Source organism: Ranitomeya imitator, chromosome 6 (assembly GCF_032444005.1).
Source record: "Ranitomeya imitator isolate aRanImi1 chromosome 6, aRanImi1.pri, whole genome shotgun sequence".
NCBI lineage: Eukaryota > Metazoa > Chordata > Amphibia > Anura > Dendrobatidae > Ranitomeya > Ranitomeya imitator.
In genome coordinates this window covers 481,041,139-481,061,081 of record NC_091287.1, presented here as the reverse complement: position 1 = coordinate 481,061,081, position 19,943 = coordinate 481,041,139, and the positions used below count along the sequence as shown (strand labels likewise).

At 44.1% G+C, this 19,943-nt stretch overlaps 1 protein-coding gene across 1 annotated transcript in view; it reads left to right on the top strand.

The window, feature by feature from the left end:
* LOC138642948 (cytochrome P450 2D17-like) overlaps nt 1–19,943 on the top strand; it is an 83,750-nt gene that overhangs the window by 4,049 nt on the left and 59,758 nt on the right. Inside the window, exon 2 of the mRNA XM_069731581.1 lies at nt 7,491–7,653. Coding sequence (XP_069587682.1) covers nt 7,491–7,653 — 163 coding nt within the window. The remainder of the gene's footprint in view (nt 1–7,490; nt 7,654–19,943) is intronic.

Below are 19,943 nucleotides of genomic sequence, written 5' to 3'. Positions count from 1 at the left end.
TATTTCCACTGTATCACCAACGCCGACCAGCACAGTAACTCCATTTACACACAGGGTGTCCTTTTTTCAGAACCTAATGCCTATGATCTTATGTATACACCCTCATATTTATCTACCTCAACGATACTACATGTTCAATTCTAGAAAAGAACCTATGAAAGGTGACATTGTGATCAAGGCCATTGGTTGGCCGAAACGTTAATTTTTTCCTGTCGTCTCACTTTTCACCAATAAATTATCCATTTGAAGCAAACCTTCTCCTGTACAAGTGCAGTGATTATATATTTTATTATTGATGGGACTACTGGCTCCATTCACTAGCACCGTCACCTCCACAGAAGTCGAGTGCTAGCCTTCTTCTTCTGTGTCTAAGAAAGAGTCGGGCTTTCAGACTTTTACGTCATTTATCTTGCCCACTGTTTTTCACTAAACGAGGAAGTTGATAAATCTTTGTGTGTTGTGAAATATGCCTCTTTTTGACTTTGCGGTAGATATGCCTCGAAAATTTGGTCAGAACGCATTTATGTCCAAATCAGACATTAAATTTGCATTTAGACTTCTCCCGGTGCACCCACCTTGTTTTAGTTTATTGGGTTATTGTTTTGATAATAAGTTTTTCTTTGATAAATGCTTACTTATGGGTTTTTCCCTCTATTGCTTTTATTTCCAAACATTTTCTTCATTTTTACATTGGGTTATTGAATGTGATTCACCCAATGGGGCATTTTGCATTACATCATTAACTTTCTTTCTATCAGCCCTCTGACTTTCAGGTTTGCCTTGATCTCTTAAACAACTTTATTTTTATTTGCAATGAATTCTGCGTTCCCCTTGCTTTTGATAAAAACGCGTTTTGCCAGTTAGGTCATTGGAATTCCTTGGTATAACTTTAGACTTATCTAAAATGGAATGTAAATTACCCACGGATAACATTTTTAAATTGCGCAACTCCCTGTTGGCTTTTCTTCTAAAGAAAAACCTCACTTTAAACTAACTTCAATCTCGTTTGGGCTTGTAAAAGTTTGCTTAGAGAATTATTTCTATGGGACTGATGTTCTCCAGGCACCTTTATGATGCCACAAAGGGCCATCGGTCCCCGGGTTCCCATATTAGAATAGGTTCAGAGTTAAAATATGATGCTAAAATTTGGCTGGAATTCCTTTCTAACTTTAATGGCAGATCTTGCTGGCAGAGCCCCTTAGTTTCGGCGGACTCGTTATCTTTTTTATTTTCAACCGATGCGATTAACCTCTTCACACTGAAGTCTGTTTTCACCTTCCTGACCACTTTATGAGGTCATAATTCTGGAATGCTTCAACGGATCCCAGTGATTATGAGAATGTTTTCTCGTGACATATTGTACTTTAAGATACTGGTAACATTTCTTCAACATGACTTGCGTTTGTGAAAAAATCAGGAATTTGTCAAAAGTTTCGAAATTTTTGAAATTTGAATTTTTATGCCCTGAAATCAGACAGATATGTCACACAAAGTAGTTAATAAATAACATTTCCCACATGTTTACTTTACATCAGCACCATTTTGGAAGCCTTTTTTTTTGTTAGGAAGCTATAAGGGTTAAAAGTTGACAAGCGATTTTTAATTTTTTCAACAAAATTTACAAAACCATTTTCTTAGGGACCACAACACATTTGAAGTCACTTTGAGGGGTCTATATGACAGAAAATACTCAAAAGTGACACCATTCTAAAAAAACTTCACTCCTCAAGGTACACAAAATCACATTCAAGAAGTTTATTAACCCTTCAGGTGCTTCACAGGAGCTGAAGCAGCGTGGAAGAAAAAAATGAACATTTAACTTTTTAGTCACAAAAATGATCTTTCAGCAATGATTTTTTTATTTACACAAGGGTAGCAGGATAAAATGGACTACTAAAGTTGTGCAATTTCCCCTGAGAATGCCCTTACTCCATATGTTGGGGAAATCCACTGTTTGGGTGCACGGCAGGGCTCTTAGGCTGGGGTCACACTAGCATATTGCATCCGATGCGAGAGCCAGCTATATACTACGTGGCTGTGCTATATACTATGTGGCTGTGCTATATACTATATGGGCTGTGTTATATACTACATCGCTGTGCTATATACTATGTGGCTGTGCTATATACTACGTGGCTGTGCTATATGCTACGTGGCTGTGCTATATACTACGTGGCTGCTATATACTACGTGGCTGTGCTATCTACTGTGTGGGCTGTGTTATATACTACGTGGGTAGTAGTGCATCCCGGACCAACTTTTTTACTATTTAAGCTGGCTATGCAGCATCAATAGTAAAAAGATATAATGGTAAAAGTAATAAAAAAATAAAAAATGATGACCACCCTCTCCTTCTTTCTAGGCTCCAGTCACTAGGCATTAAGGACACTGCTCTCTCCTGGTTCTCCTCCTACCTTTCTGACCGCTCCTTCAGTGTTCTGTTCTCTGGCTCCACTTCATCTCCTCTTCCTCTCGCTGTCGTGGGACCTCAGGGCTCAGTCCTTGGCCCCCTTCTGTTCTCTCTCTACACGGCCCCAATTGGACAGACCATCAGCAGATTTGGCTTTCAGTACCATCTTTATGCCGACGACACACAACTATATACATCATCCCCTGACCTTACCCCCGCTGTACTACAGAACGGCACTGACTGTCTGTCCGCAGTCTCCAACATTATGTCCGCTCTCTATCTGAAACTCAACCTCTCCAAAACTGAACATCTTCTGCTCCCACCATCTACTAACTTCCCTAAATCTGACATTTCCCTCTCCGTGGGTGGCACCATAATAACACCCCGGCAGCAGGTGCGCTGTCTGGGTGTTATGTTTGACTCCGATCTCTCCTTCACCTCTCATATACAATCTCTTGCCCGCTCGTGCCGCTTACACCTAAAGAACATCTCTAGAATCCGCCCTTTTCTCACCATGGAGACAGCTAAAACCCTCACTGTCGCCCTGATCCACTCCCGCCTGGACTACTGTAACGCTCTATTAATTGGCCTCCCTCTCACTCGACTTTCCCCTCTCCTGTCCATCCTTAATGCAGCAGCCAGGGTTGTCCATCTGGCTAATCGTTACTCGGACGCGTCTGCTCTTCGCCAGTCGTTACACTGGCTACCCATTCATTACAGGATACAATTCAAAGTACTTGTTCTCACCCACAAAGCTCTCCACAGTGCGGCACCCCCTTACATCTCCTCCCTCATTTCTGTCTATCAGCCTAACAGACCACTGCGCTCTGCAAATGACTTTCGATTAACCTCTGCACTAATCCGTACCTCCCACTCCCGACTCCAAGACTACTCCCGTGCTGCTAAGTCATCTGGGCAATTTCACAATGCATCTCTGGGAACAGAAGCTGCCGACCGCATCGCGAGGAGCGGGACAGCTTCGGTGGACGAAGGAAGGTGAGTATATAACTATTTTTTATTTTCATTCTTTTTGTGGGCTGTGTTATTTACTACGTGACTGCTATATACTACGTGGCTGTGCTATCTACTCGGTGGCTGTGCTATGTACTGTGTTGACTGTGCTATATACTATTTGGGCTATGCTATATACTACGTGCCTGTGCTATCTACTACGTGGGCTGTGTTATATACTACATCGCTGTGCTATATACTACGTGGCTGTGCTATATACTACTTGGCTGTGCTATATACTACATGGCTGTGCTATATACTACGTGGTCTGTGTTATATACTATGTGGGCTGTGCTATATACTACATCGCTGTGCTATATACTACGTGGCTGTGCTATATACTACGTGGCCGGCCGTGACCAATCAGCGATATTGGCGTGGATTTTAACCCCCACTCACAGCGCGACGTACATACATACATACATACATACATATTCTAGAATACCCGATGCTTTAAAATTGGGCCACCATCTAGTAGATATGCAATAGCAAGGATGATGTTTATGAACATTTAATTAAAAAAAAAATGACGTGGGGTCCCCCTATAATTTATAGCCAGAAAGGCTACGCAGACAGCTGCGGGCTGATATTCATAGCCTAGAGAGGGGCCATGGATATTGCCCCCCCGGCTACAAATACCAGCCCACAGCTGCCCCAGAAATGGCGCATCTGTAAGATGCGCCAATTCCAGCACTTAGCCCCTCTCTTCCCACTCCCGTGTAGCGGTGGGATATGGAGTAATAAGGGGTTAATGTCACCTTGCTATTGTAAGGTGACATTAACCTGGGTTAATAATGGAGAGGCGTCAATAAGACACCTATCCATTATTAATCCTACAGTAGTGAAAGAGTTAAAAAAGAAATAAAGACACAGCCAGAAAAAAGTATTTTTTTATTCTTAATTTCACCATACTTACCATACAAAACTTAAAATAATAAACCGTATACTCCCTGTCCGACGCAGTCCAATTAATAACGAGTGTCCCACGACGATCTCCCCTATAGAACAGTGACATCGGGTGATGTCACCGCTCTATAGGACCCTCAGTGACACACTAACAGGAGACAATGGCTCCTGCAGTGCATCACTGAGAGGTTACTGTAGTTCACTGGTCTCACTTTATGGCAATTGCTGCATGGGAACTTTCTCACACAGCAATGCCAAAAGTGAGACTAGGGACTATTTTCTCACAGGGGCGTAGAAATACATTTTGAGGAATACATTGTGGAAGGATACCTTCCATCATTGTATTCCTGGAGCCCCTAGAGAGCGGTCGCATCAGCTGATGCTGCTGCTCTCCATGGGAGATCGTCGTGGGACACTCATTTTAATTGGATTTCTGTGGATCAGGGAGTATAGTGTTTGTTTATTATTTTAATATTTTTTACAGGTGACACTGGCTTCGGGGATCAAAGTGACAATCGATGGTGAGTATGTAATCTATGTTATATGTACTGTATGTCTATATGTATGTTGTATGTATGTACTGTATGTATGTGTTGTATGCTGTATGTTGCATGTCATATGGTGCATGTCCCATGATGCATGATGCATGTTGCTGCATGTCGAATGTTGTTGCATGTTGCATGTCCTCACATGTAGCATGTTGTCACATGTCACATGCTGTCGCATGTTGCATGTCGCATGTTTGTCGCATGTTGCATGTCGCATGTTTGTCGCATGTTGCATGTCGTCGCACGTTGCATGTCGCATGTTGTCGCATGTTGCACGTCGCATGTCACATGTTGTCGCATGTCACATGTTGTGTGTCGCATGTCACATGTTGTTGCATGTAGCATGTTGTCACGTGTTGCATGTTGTTGCATGTTGTATGTAGTATAGTGTATGTTGTGTGTTGTATGTGCACACAGTGTAGACGAGTCCGGCTCTGCTACATCTGGATACCTGACATCTAGATGTAGCAGAGCCTGTAGATAATCGCCGGAGACAACTCTCCAGCGATCACCTACACTACAGCGTTCTCACAAACAGCTGATCAGCTGTTTGCGAGAACCAGACTAGTGACCGGAGATAAGTCCCGGTCACGTGCACGGCAGTTCTCACGATAACATAAGTTATCGCGAGAACTGCAGTGAACGAGGGACTTCCAGTGGCGGGACAGGTGAGTCGGCAGACATGCATTGTAAGCTGCTTGTACGCAGTTTCTACGCATGTGACTAATTAGATGCGATTTTATCGCATCTAATGATAGTCTATGGTAAATATACGGCGCGGCAACGCAGCGTCGCCGCTTTGTAAACAGACATGTTGCGTTCTGAAAAGACGCGCCACATGTCCGTTTACGCGGGTCTGCCGCCTCCGTGTTTTACCGCATAGGGGAGATGGGATTTCATGAAATCCCCTCCACTATGCTGTAACATCTGGATGCTGCATGTTTGACGCTGTGGCTCTACGCAGCATCAAATACGCAGCGTTTCCTGAACGTGGAAACATACCCTTATAGTCAAATGTTACGCTTGAGGAAAATCAATAATGATGAGGCTTGTTTAAAACAAAAAATTGATGAACTAAAAGGTCGGTTCCTTGATAATGGCTACCCAATAGAGCTCTGGAATGACGCTGAGCTACAAGTGAGTCATATCACACAAACAGAATTGTTATTTGATCAAAACAAAGAAAAAAGCATTCCCATATAACACCTCATGAAAAATTTTTCAATTTCAGTTTTAAGTATACTCCGGCGGACAGAATAATTCATGCCTCAATCTGTAAAAATTGGCATGTCCTTGAGTCCGATAATGATTTAACCAAGTCTGGAGTAATTAAACCTAGATTCGCTTATAAACGCACAAATAATCTTTCTGACCTATTGGTACGTTATTGCATAGAGATGATACAAAACAGCAATTGGCTTACTGCGGGTACCCACAAAGGTAATTATAGATGTGAAAATTATAATTTTTGTAGATATCATCTAATAGGGACATCTATAAAAGTTGGACATATCCAACATCGGGTTCTTGATTTAATCACTTGCAGAACCAAATTTGCGGTCTATATTATTTTTTGCCCATGCTTATTTTTTTATATTGGGAAAACCATAAGATCTATGTTCATAAGATTCCGGGAACACTTCAATTTCATCTCCACAGGGAAAGGCTCGCCGCGGTTTATAAAACATATCCAGGAGGTACATGGTTCCGATCCCCATTGCCTACGATTTGCAGGGTTAGAAGTGGTTAAACCACCAAAAAATGGGGGGACCATAATAAAACTCTCCCACGTCAGGAAGCTAAATGGATTATTAAATCTAACGCGCAGGGCCCCTTAGGTCTTAATGAGAGGTTGGACTTTTCGTGTTTCTTATAATTTTCTCTTTCTTTTTCTATGCCTGTTTAATGTTTTTGGAAAAAATGTTTTGGATATTTATGTGAATTGGTGACATCAACGAAACACAATGTTGATGGTTGTTTTTATATGTCTTGCTCATGTGTTTCACATGTTTTAATTATTTTAATTTTATGAGGTCATGTGATGACATTTAAAAGGAAATGACATACCATCTGTTTCATCCGGACTCGTTGAAGCGTGTAACACGTGAAACGGCCATAGTCCATTAAACCTAACCAGCTTGCTCTGCATCTATCCTGCCCTCTGTAACCATGTCCACAGCACGTTGTTGAAATAAAGGACAAAGGTTTTTTTTATCGGAAGATTTGTGCGGTGCTGCTACTTTCTTTCCTATTTGGATTTCCACATATGTTTTTTCAAGCAAGCACGCCATATTCCGTGGATTACCGATTGGTGGGGTTGTTGACTCAGCTAAATCTACTGGACTCTGCTAAACCCGCTCAAACAGTGAGCACTCACCTGTTCCTTAGTGCCATTCAGCTTTTTTCTTGATTTTTATGGACTAAATATAATTAAACAATCCCTTTAATGGACGCTTGGAGTCATTCATACCAATACTCCATTTGTCATAAAAGCTCATTCTTACATTCATACCACACGCTATCCTTACTTTTTTAAATTTTTAGAAAAACATTTTTTTTATTTGCTGTCATTATAGAAATGCAATCTGTAAAAGTATTTTTTCTTTATTTCTCAGTTGGGGAAGCAGTATGGAAATGTTTTCAGCATTCAGATTTTCTTTGAGAACGCTGTAGTATTAAATGGATATGATGCTGTAAAAGAAGGACTAGTAACTAAATCAGAGGACACCGCTGACAGACCCTCCATACCAGTATTTGAGCATCTTGGATTGAATAAAGGTAGGTGTTAACTTATTATATACTCCTGTATGTAAGTGTTAATATTCACATGAGACAAATCTCATCTCAGAAGAACACTCTTAGGCTGCCGTCACACTAGCAGTATTTGGTCAGTATTTTACATCAGTATTAGTAAGCCAAAACAAGTAGTGGGTGATAAATACAGAAGTGGTGCATATGTTTCTATTATACTTTTCCTCTAATTGTTCCACTCCTGGTTTTGGCTTACAAATGCTGATGTAAAATACTGACCAAATACTGCTAGTGTGCCAAAAAAGGACGCATACGTCACAAAACAATGCGTTTTGCATGCGTTTTGGTTTGCGTTGTGCGTTGCGTCGCTGACGCAGCACCGCAACGTAGCCATAGCCAGGCTGCAGCTGTGACCTTTGTGGGTGTTTGCTTTTTCCCCTTTCTAACTTGGCCATGTTTTGATTAGCCAGAGTTATAGAGGAGAAAAAGCAAATGTCCACAGAGAAGGTCTGTGGTGTACTCCCTTCTTACTGAAGGGAAAATTTACATATAGGAAACTTTTTGTAACAAGGGGTCGTAAGTAACTTTAGAACAGAGGGTTACGCCCACTTTTTAAACTAGTTGTGTTAATTATTTACCCCACCTGTGTTTTCTGGTTCAGGGTATTTAAGTGGGACACATGGTTTTTTTTTGACTTGTCATCTGTACAATACGTTTTTTTTCTCTCACCCAAACAATATCGATGGGAAAAAAGAGCCCACAGATCTGCTCTGTCCCATTGAATAACATTGACCCCTTCGCAATCCCAAATTTTTTTTCTTTTTTATTAAACCGGATTGCACTCGTCCAAGTTGCACGCTCGTGAGATTGATCCTTTCAGCAAAGCGCCAAAGTGAGTGATGTCAATCACCATAAGGAGAGAAGCGGAGGTTTGTAATTGAGAGGGCAGAACTATGCATGGAGTACTTGACCATGCCAAGGATGAGCCAAAGACTGTGACGACACAGCATTTATTCTTAATTATGCCAGACACGTTTTCCGGTAGGTCAAGACCTAAGCCATTGTTCATATGGGCCTGAACGTTGACTCATGGAATGATATTTGTTGAAATTTATTGTGCCACTATTCTTGAAGGACCGGGACGCAAAGTCATTGAGCAATCGATGTTTGCTAATATGTTGATTACCCATTGTGTCAGTCCATGCAGCTTGTTGACCTGCAATCATTTAAGGACAAACTATGCAGATTTATTGAATACTTGATCAATGAGAGTTGACCTCATTCCACCTTCCCTCTGACCTGTGGATGATGGCCTGAAGGAAAGATGTGGGTATGAAAAGGAACCTCTATAGGGGATGATGGAACATGCATACTGCTTTTCAGTTATCTCTTGATTATAACGGTGCTTGGATGTGTTCGTTACTTGGCGAGCAACTCCCCTGCCCCGCATAATTCCTGCCTGTTACACAGCCTCTAGGCATACAGGATTGCCAGTGAGTCACTGTAATGCCGTAGCCATCTTTGTTGTGGCATTACTGTGTTTGACTGGTCTTCTGGCAAAATCATTGATTATTAAAAGACAGGTGTCACCTGGCTTGGCACACTGACAAAATTGCACAGCTATGTAACACTTCTTATTAGCGAGAGCGAGTGCTTATCTAGGCTTGTGTGCACAGTAGAATGAATCAGAGGCCTGCAGTGTTGATACTCGTGCTGAAGCTGAGCCATCATACTAACAGCTCTTTTAAGGGCTAATTGCTTGTAGCACATACAATCTGCATTTAGCCTAGGAAGGGAGAGGGAGTCACAGGAGCAGGGAGAGTAACAGAATCCAGTCTGTAGACAGGAATTAGCCCTGTTCCTGAGGCAAATATATAGCTGCAGTTTTTTTGTGGGGACTGAAATTCTTTTAATTATTTTGATTCACTAAGTGTTTTGAGGTCCTTTTTTGTGATATACAACACACACAAAAAATCATTGAAACATTTTTCAAACGTCCTCATCAGCATCACTATTCTGGTCATCTATATGCCGGAGCAGACTTTGAATAGCCTGAGGGAGGAGGTGGTGGTTCTAGAGGAAGCAGAGGAGGATGCAGAAGGGATAACATTGATGACAGTCTGGAACTTTGAGACACACAGGCACGTGCCATGGGAGGGTGGATTACTGTGATCGAGGGGGGCTGGTACTAACAGACAAAATATTAGTGAAGTTACAAGATCCAAGGAACAAATGGAAGAGGAAGACGTCATGTTCGAGCAACTGTCAGATGTAGAGGATAATCCTCCCTATTGTTCGTGGTTGGAGTGAGGGGATGGAGGAAATGAGCATCAAAGTTACCCAGCCACCAACACAGCATGGGCTTGGACCTCATGGAAGAGTCCGACATATGAGTACCTTCTTGCTGCACAATCTGCAACATGATCCCCATATTGTTCTGATTCGAAATAGTGCAGTATACTGGGTTGCCACTCTGATAGATCCGCATTATTACACAAAATTTTGCCAGATGCTTCACGCCCTGGAAAGGGACCCGAAAATGCTGGAGTATCGAAACATGCTTTTACACAACCTTAAGAGAGGTTTTCCTCCAGACAGCAGTGAAGCACACAGCGTGCATCACAGCTCTAGACTTCCAACCTCCGACACGTCAATTCGTCAATGCCAAAACATTATCAGCAGTAAGTGGAAGAAGCAATTTCTGTGAGCCCTTTAACACTATTTTTGTTCACCAGCACAACAGAGTCCAAGTCTTACATGTGGTAAACAAATTGAGAGGCTGGTTCAGGAGTATCTAGAACTGAATATCAATAACATCAGGGTGGGTTTGGACCCTTTCACATTTTGTTCTTCAAAAATGGATGAGTGGCCTGAGCTCACCTCTCACACCTTGGAGGTTTTATCATGCCTGGCAGCCAGAATTCTCTAAGAAAGTGTCTTCAGCGCTGCTGGTGTTGTCCTGACGGATAAGCACAGCTGGCTGTCCCCTGAAAGTGTAGACCTCCCAACTTTCATCAAGATGAACAAGTCATGGATCTCCAATGACTTTTGCATCCAAATCGCAGACTGTACAGACTAGGCGATATTCTATTTTTTAGTATGCTGTGTAAGAAGGTGGCACGGGGTGGTAGCCATGACCGAGTCCATTTAAAGTGACAGTCCACAAACACCCCTCCGGCCCTTTGCACATAGACCAGACAGATATGGTCCCCAGGCAATTACCTTTCCGTCACAGTCACTGGTGAAGAGGGTCCAGGGAAACACTGTGGCACGGATTTAATCAGGGAAAACTTTTTAATGAAGATGCAATGAGCAAGATATAACTTCCTGCACTTTCCCTAGCAAGGTCTACCTCAGCATCAGTGGCAGCAATAGTAGCAGTTCAAAAGCCGGTATCTGGATGCTTATAGTTCTCTGCGGGGAACTTACGCAGTCCTGGTGCCCACTTCCACTGCCCGGAGGTCTGGGGCAACACACTTTCCCCTCCAGCGGAGTCTTCTGCTCCAGAGGCTGCTGAGCACCTGCCCTGGGCTTGCCTGCCTGGGCACTGACTGAGAAGCAGGAACATCCTGCTCCTTTTGGGCTGTTAGCAGAACCTCCTTTCATTAACCTTTTCTACTCCTAACTAAAACATGGGCACAGACATCATATTACAATACATAGAATTACAAGGAACTTTACATAGCAAACCATAATACACAGCAGACGTAGAAAACACTACACATGAGACATGACATATTCAACATACAAAAAGGGTCGCATGAGTTCTGTGTGTAGGAGAGGGGAGCAAATGAGGGTCTCCGCCACCTCCTTACAGCTGCATTAATGTCACGTAACTGCACTCTGTGATATCTTTAGTGTGGCTTCTGTGCCTTCTGCTGCAGATATTGACACAAATTTGTGGAAATGAGAACAGTCATGGTTGGTCTCCATCTGCTTTAGTGGAAGGTGTATCAGTCCCTATTATACTATTTCTACTCTCATGAAATTGATTCCACTTTGGTGGTGTCAGGCCTCATTTTTTGAAATGTGGACAATCCTGGTTGGGTCTACATCTGCTGGGTTTGGTGTAGTGGAAGAGCTGTCAGTCACTATTATATTATTGCTATTGTGATGAAATTGATGTTCCTTTGTTGGTGTCTGCCAACACATTTTGGAAGTGTGTAGGTTCTTGGTTGAGTCTCCTTCATGTGTGTTGCCTGTAAGAGTAGGCCTCCGCTACCAGCAGACCTCTACTCCCTTTGGGTCAACTGCCCATGTTACTATCCTTTCATTTTTCTGACAATAGTAGTTTATGAAACTGATATTTGTGCCATCTGAGTGTGGCTAGGCATAAAAGCAGGTTGAGCTGTTGCATGTGATATCAGGGCTCTCAGAACAGTAGGCCTACACTGATGCCCAGCGTCGGACTGGAGCACCTTGGGCCCACCAGAGAAAATCATTCTTGGGGCCCACTATGTAGCTACATAGAAATAGATACAAGACCACCAATTGTGCGGTAAAAAGCGCTAATATCAGGGTATACTATAAGGTAGTTCACGTCTTAATAATGTAGCAAGGGTTGGGGTAGCCCCCTCACAGAATATAATATAGCCCCCTCATAAAATATAATGCAGTCCCCTCTCATAGAATATAATGCAGCACCCCACAAAATATAATGCAACCCTCTCAGATATGACGCAGTCCCCACCATAGAATATAATGTAGCACCCCATAGGGTATAATGCAGCCCCCCCATATAGTATAATGCCACCCACCACAGAATATAATGTAGTCCCCTGAGAGAATGCAGTTCCACCACAGAATATAATGCAGCCCCCCACATAGAGTATACTGTAACCCCTCATATAGTATGATGTATCCCCCATAATATAATGTAGTACCTTGAGTATAATGCAGTCCCCCCACAGAATATAATGTAGCCCCCCAGGGCCGTATTTAGAGTTTCTGCTGCCCTAGGCACTTTTAGTGCTGCCTCCCCCTTTGGTGAGTATGACACTATCGGCAGTGACTTTGGCAAGAATCGCTGATGTGAAAGTCGCCTTTTGCAGCAGATCCGGCAGTTTTTCTGCATCTGCCACGTAATGGATCACTTACGGCAACACTGCTTTCGGCCTCATTCATTCCCTATGGGATTTGCGGCACTTGCCGTGATCTGGCAGATGCGGTACCATACCTCCCAACTTTTGAAGAAGGGAAGGAGGTATTAAGTTTGCGGCGCGCGTAGTGCGTCGCGGCAAATTTTAGGCCACGCCTCTGACCAGACCCATTTCACAACTAGTCACACCCATATCCACGTCCCAACCGCAGCCATTTAGCACTGCTGATCACACTGTTTTATATACAATAATTATAAGCAAACAAAAATATGGCCACACAGTGCTCCATACTGTATAATGGCCACACATGATGCTCAATACTGTATAATGTCCACCAGACATGATGCTCCATACTGTATAATGGCCACACATGATGCTCAATACTGTATAATGGCCACACAGTGCTCCATACTGTATAATGTCCACCACACATGATGCTCCATACTGTATAATGGCCACACATGATGCTCAATACTGTATAACGGCCACCACACATGATGCTCCATACTGTATAATGGCCACACATGATGCTGCATACTGTATAATGGCCACACAGTGCTCCATACTGTATAATGGCCACACATGATGCTCAATACTGTATAATGTCCACCAGACATGATGCTCCATACTCTAAATGGCCACACATGATGCTGCATACTGTATAATGGCCACACAGTGCTCCATACTGTATAATGTCCACCACACATGATGCTCCATACTGTATAATGGCCACACATGATGCTCAATACTGTATAACGGCCACCACACATGATGCTCCATACTGTATAATGGCCACACATGATGCTGCATACTGTATAATGGCCACACACAGTTCTTCATACTGTATAATGGCCACACATGATGCTCCATACTGTATAATGGCCAGACAGTGCTCCATACTGTATAATGGCCACCCACACATAGTGCTCCATAGTGTATAATGGCCACACAGTTCTCCATACTGTATAATGATCCCACATAATGCTCAATACTGTATAACGGCCACACATGATGCTCCATACTGTATTATCTCCATTGGCCACACATGATGCTCCATACTGTATAACGGCCACACATGATGCTCAATACTGTATAATGACCCCCCTCCTGTATGCATGGCTCATCTCCCTCCTATCCCATATACATAGCTCATATTACCCCCCCCCCTGTATGCATGGCTCATATTCCCCCCTGTATGCATGTCTTATATTCCCCCCTGTATGCATGGCTTATATTCCCCCCTGTATGCATGGCTTATATTCCCCCCTGTATGTATGGCTCATATTCGCCCCTGTATGCATGGCTCATATTCCCCCCTGTATGCATGGCTCATATTCCCCCCTGCATGGCTCATATTCCCCCTGTATGCATGGCTCATATTCCCCCCTGCATGGCTCATATTCCCCCCTGCTCTGTATGGCTCATATTCCCCCCTGCATGGCTCATATTCCCCCCTGCATGGCTTATATTCCCCCCTGCATGGCTTATATTCCCCCCTGCATGGCGGCTTATCTCTCTGCACCAGCACCCGCTCCTGCTCGGCGCGCCGGCTTATGTCCTGCTTCATCCCCCCGTCCCTCATACTCACCTGTCCCACTGCACGGCCGTGCCGACATCCCTCGCGCTCTGTCCCGACTCCAGGCGGCGGCGCAGGCGCAGCATCTTCTTCCTGCTTGGGCGGTCATGTGACACCGTTCATTAAGATCATGAATATGCGCATATTCATGATCTTAATGAACGGTGTCACGTGACCGCTCGTTCAGGACGAGCTGCAGTGCAGACGCCGAGACCATCGCTGGAGCAGGCAGGGTGAGTATTCAAGGCGGGCGGCGGGGGGGCCCTGGAGGCTGGAGCAGTGGGGGCCCTGGAGCAGTGGGGGCCCTGGAGCAGTGGGGGCCCTGGAGCAGTGGGGGCCCTGCCAGTAGGTGTCAGTGGCAGGGCCCACCGGAGGATCCTCCGGTTCCCCGGTGGGCCAGTCCGAGCCTGCTGATGCCTCACTCACCTTGGTTTAATTTGAAGTTCAATTCAAAGCTGTAAATGCAGGCCCAGACCCTGATACCTCGTGTATGGCTGATTGTTGCTGTGCGATTCTAAAATTTGTCATGTGGGTGAATTGAGGCTATTTTTCGTGTGTCTGCCACTAATTTGATGTGTTTTGACATCTTTTGGGCTTGTTTTAAGGTATTGTCTATGCGTTTGTTTTTGCCTTCCATTGACTCCAATGGCATTTGGGTATGTTCGACGAATATTTGACCAATAAATTGACAAATATTGCAAATTTGGCGATTGTAATCCGAACCAAACATTGAAATACAGTATTCACTCATCTCTAATATATAGCACTAAAAAAGTTTTTAAAAAATTGCTGGTTTACATTTCTCAGCCATACAGTATTATGTGTTCTTGGGAACATTCCTTTGGTATATACTTGTAACCCTCAAAAAACTTTTTATTTTATCGTTATTATACTGATCACCCATAGACTATCCCATGGTCTGGAGTACATTTCCTTGGAATATAACTCTCACAAGTGCTTAGCCTTTATGAGTTTGGAAGTACCTATACATGATAATTGGAAAAGAATGTGTATGAGGCCCTCCTTTATGTCTAATACAGGGTGCATCTGAGTCTCTTATTTTTAGGAGTTCTTGCTTTCCATATAAATGAAACTGAAATTTCCTATTTTTATGTGCTCCCTCCATGACAGCATCTTGAGAGAGGGGATCTGCCCTTCAAGAACAGGAAATGCTGTGCTCGGGCGGGCCGGGGGTACTCTGTAGCCAGGCAGGCAGTCTATCAGCGATGTCACAGTGGCGATTGTCCAGCTCCGTGGCCCTGACCAGACAAATGAAAGGGGAATATTTACAGGTGATAATAGCTTATGGTTTTATCATGACGCCAGCGGAAGTGTCTGGCCAGGGATAGCCAGCGCTGCAAGAGGTGTCACCAGGGGATAAATGGTAATGCAGCAAGATGGATCACTCACCTCAGCAGGAGCAAGGAGGTGAAAGAATTCAGTCTTTACTTTTTCTGATGATGGTTGCAGGTTGAATCCAGGGGTACTGGTCATTAGGTTAAGGCTCCGGCCAGTCTGGAAGCAGCGGGAGTCCACTAAGTGGGTAGAATGAGCCTTCCTTTCTGTGTCTGTCTCTTTGGAGATTCAGCAGCTTATGAGCTGCTCTATACTCCCTGCTTGTCTATTCTGTAGCAGCTCCAGCCAGCATACATTGCGAGCCCTTTTTGGAAGCTGTCCTCTCGGTCTCAGCTCTTAACTCTCTGTAATGTGTTGCTTCTAGTGCTGCAGGGGTGACCATAGGACCTGCAATACCCCAGTCTCCAGATTCTGCTCCCAGGATTTGCAATCACTGGTAGCCTAGGGCTCTGGTTCCCTGTTCTCATTGTAATCCTAGGGTGAGCTTTCCATAGCTCCAACCCCTGGAAACTCAATGTGCTCTCTCTTCCCTTCCTCACACTACAGTTTGCACTTACTCCTCCCCCCAGCCAGAAGGGACAGTCACAATACAAACTAGGGGCTTGCACTCCCCCTTCTGGTCAGTGGTCAGGCCTGTGTGTGAATGCATGGTTTACTTAGTGTAGGGAGCGCCATTTACCTCCAAACAGGATACCACCACTGGTTAGGGAGGCGATACTATTGTGGCAGCTGGACCACAGGGGCACCACAGAAACCTGCAGACATAAAAGGGTGGCACTTCTCCCACACATCAGTTGGTTTCCTGTCCTTGAGGTGGATCAGGGAGGCCATTTCGTTAGCTTCTACATCAAGTGGTAAGGCAGTGCCAGAAGGTTAGAGGGCTCGCCAGATGGGTCGTGGAGCACACTGGGCAGAAAGATCGGAAGTATTGGTTGAGCAGATATGTAAGGCTAAGCTACATGGTCTACTTCCACTTTTAATAATCATTATAGGCTTGATATGGGTACCTCTACTGTTCTAACATTTGGAAGAAGGGTGCTTTAGGCTGTGGTTGCTCCTTAAATTCTTACCTCTCTGTTATTCTCTCATGGTGCTGTCATGGGGGATCAAATAAAGTAAAACAGCACCCTTATATTCTCTCCCTTCACACGTGGGTGACCAACTCTTTCACCTGTACATAATCACATTTCCTCTCGTGCTTTGTAATCCAACTGATGCATGGGAGAAGTGTCACCCTTTTATATCTGTAGGTTTCCTGTACTTGAAGGGCATATCCCCGCTCTCGTGGTGCTGTCTTGAGCTCCGAAAAATCATGTTACTGGTAAATACGTAACTAAGACTTTTAATTAAAAAAGCAAGTTTGGTTTGCGTAAATTTTAAACATTTTTTAAAATTTTGCCTTATATACAAGTCATTATACAAGAAAAAATGTTTCTTAATATTTTGTTTTCCTGCAAAATGCAATTTCTTATTGTTTGGAATGTTTCATTGTCACTCATTAAGGTGGAGTAAAAGTGTGACACCATTGTTCTCTGCAGTAATCTGGGAGTTAATGATGCTTCCAGGGGTCTTCCCCATGCTGTTCTCCTTCCATTTAGCATGTTTCCCATCCGTTTCAACATTTTGACTCCCCCCAAGATCTTTTATAGTGTCTGCCAGAAAAAAGCTTGACTTTCCCATTGACTCCCTTTTACTCGAAACGAGTTTCGAGCAACGAGCACCCGATCATTTTAGTGCTTGCTCCTTACTAACCTCTATCCTTCTGTAGAAAAACTCCTATAGAACAGCAGCCAGGGAACCATGGCTCCAACCAGAGGAATACAGATTTGAGACTCTACAGAATACCAGCTTAAAAGACCACAGCCCCAATGGGAGGAATGCAGATGTGATCCATTGACCATCATGGGCCCATGGAGACAGTGGCGTAACTACAAAGTTAGGGGCCCCGGTGCGAACTTCCAAATGGGGCCCCCCCCCTGCAGCCCTGCCATACAACTCAATGTAACCCCCATAGAATAATGGCCACACATGATGCTCAATACTGTATAACGGCCACCACACATGATGCTCCATACTGTATAATGGCCACACATGATGCTGCATACTGTATAACGGCCACACATGATGCTCAATACTGTATAATGACCCCCCTCCTGTATGCATGGCTCATCTCCCTCCTATCCCATATACATAGCTCATATTACCCCTCCTGTATGCATGGCTCATATTCCCCCCTGCATGGCTCATATTCCCCCCTGCATGGCTCATATTCCCCCCTGCATGGCTCATATTCCCCCCTGCATGGCTTATATCCCCCCCTGCATGGCTCATATTCCCCCCTGCATGGCTCATATTCCCCCCTGCATGGCTCATATTCCCCCCTGTATGCAGGCTTAGCTCTCCGCTCCTGCTCGGCGCGCCGGCTTATGTCCTCCTTCATCCCCCCCCCCCCCGTTCCCCCGTCCCTCGTCCCTCATACTCACCTGTCTTCCCACTGCACGGCCGTGCCGACATCCCTCGCGCTTCTTCCTGCTTGAGCGGTCATGTGACACCGTTCATTAAGATCATGAATATGCGCATATTCATGATCTTAATGAGCGGTGTCACGTGACCGCTCAAGCAGGAACGAGCTGCAGTGCAGACGCCGAGACCATCGCTGGAGCAGGGTGAGTATTCAAGGCAGCGGCGGCGGCGGCGGGGAAGTTACGCCACTGCATGGAGATGTTCAGATAAGTCAGGTTGGAACAATCAGGTCACCTGGCCAAGTACCTCAATGGACTGTCAGCTTCCTAAGCTTGTGGTTACCTTCTCTATGTGGGTGCCACCAAAAGCGGGATGCCACATATGGGGTTAGTCAGCTCTGGAAGCCCTGAAGTCACAGTTGCTTTAATCCTTGCAAGCCATCAGAAGGGTGAGACTCTGTAATTTGCACCACTTTGTGTATTTGCTGGGGCTGATTTATATGTTATTGTCTGTTGGTAGTTCAATAAAGTATTGTCACACTGTTTTACCCTCAGCCTGCGTTCTCTGCGTAGTATTCTGCCCATGGGAAAGGATTGCGGGCGTTCAATGGGATGATTCCTGGTCCATGGGATCTTTCTAAAGGATGATGGGCCAGTGAACAAGAGCACACACTGGAGCATGGAGTAATCCAAAAATAAGGAAAAAAGCAACACTCCGTTTATCGTGTCATAAAAACCTAAGTCCTTTATTTAAGAAAACTTTACATGGACAAGGTTTGTGAGGGCAGGACAAATGCCGGCATCCAGGCAAAAGAGCAGGACCATCTGTTTTCTTATGTATTAACAACAAGGCCTGCCCTGCTACCAAGTCATATGCACCCCAATAGGCCTTTGAACCCAGGTACTGGTTGGCCAAAAGAAAATACACTTCACATTATTCAGTTGGTCCTGCCATACTGTTTTCTTATGTAATAACAGCAAGGCCTGCCCTGCTACCAAGTCATATGCACCTCAGTAAGCCTTTGAACCCAGGTACTGGATGGCCACAAGAAAATACACTTCACATAATTCATTTTGTACTCCTGTACTCCTTTGCTTTACACATTGGCAGCAAGGCCAACCCTGCTGCATAGTCGTATGCACCCCATTATACCTTGGAACCCACATACTGGATGAGCCCATGAAAATCCACTCATATTTTTTAATGGTACGATGGTTCCCTCTTTGCAGAATTATTTACAGGAAAATTTGGCAATTTTATTGGCCATGTTTTTAACACTAAGGTTCAGATACGGCTGTAAATAAGGCTAATGCTTGCAATCCCACGCAATTTTATTGCAAACTACAAAAGTCAAGGAATAGTATGATTGAGTAGTGTAAGTGCGTACACTTTTGTATATGTTAACATGCAAAGGTTAATAAGTACATATAAGGATTAAATACATGTAGTGATTACGTATTTGTGAAGATTAACTACATACAGTATTAAGTATAAACATCATCAGGCTTTTAAACATCATCTGTCTGGAATATCAGAGAAGCAACACCAAGACAGAGGACCCCTGGGAGATTACCTACACTGCATGGGCATCCCCAATTATACAGGTATGAGCACACTATACATGTACAGGTACCCCAGTTTTGGCATCTGTCTTAGTCATGCTTCTCTGATCTTATATAGTGATTTACACTATGTAGTAACTCCAGTTTCACCCAGCCCTTTAAGTGGCCAGCTTTCAAGGTTGTATGAAACTGAGATATCATGGAGTCATCAGACGAGGGGCCATAAGCCCTAGAATATAAAAGCCACAAGGATTTAGATCA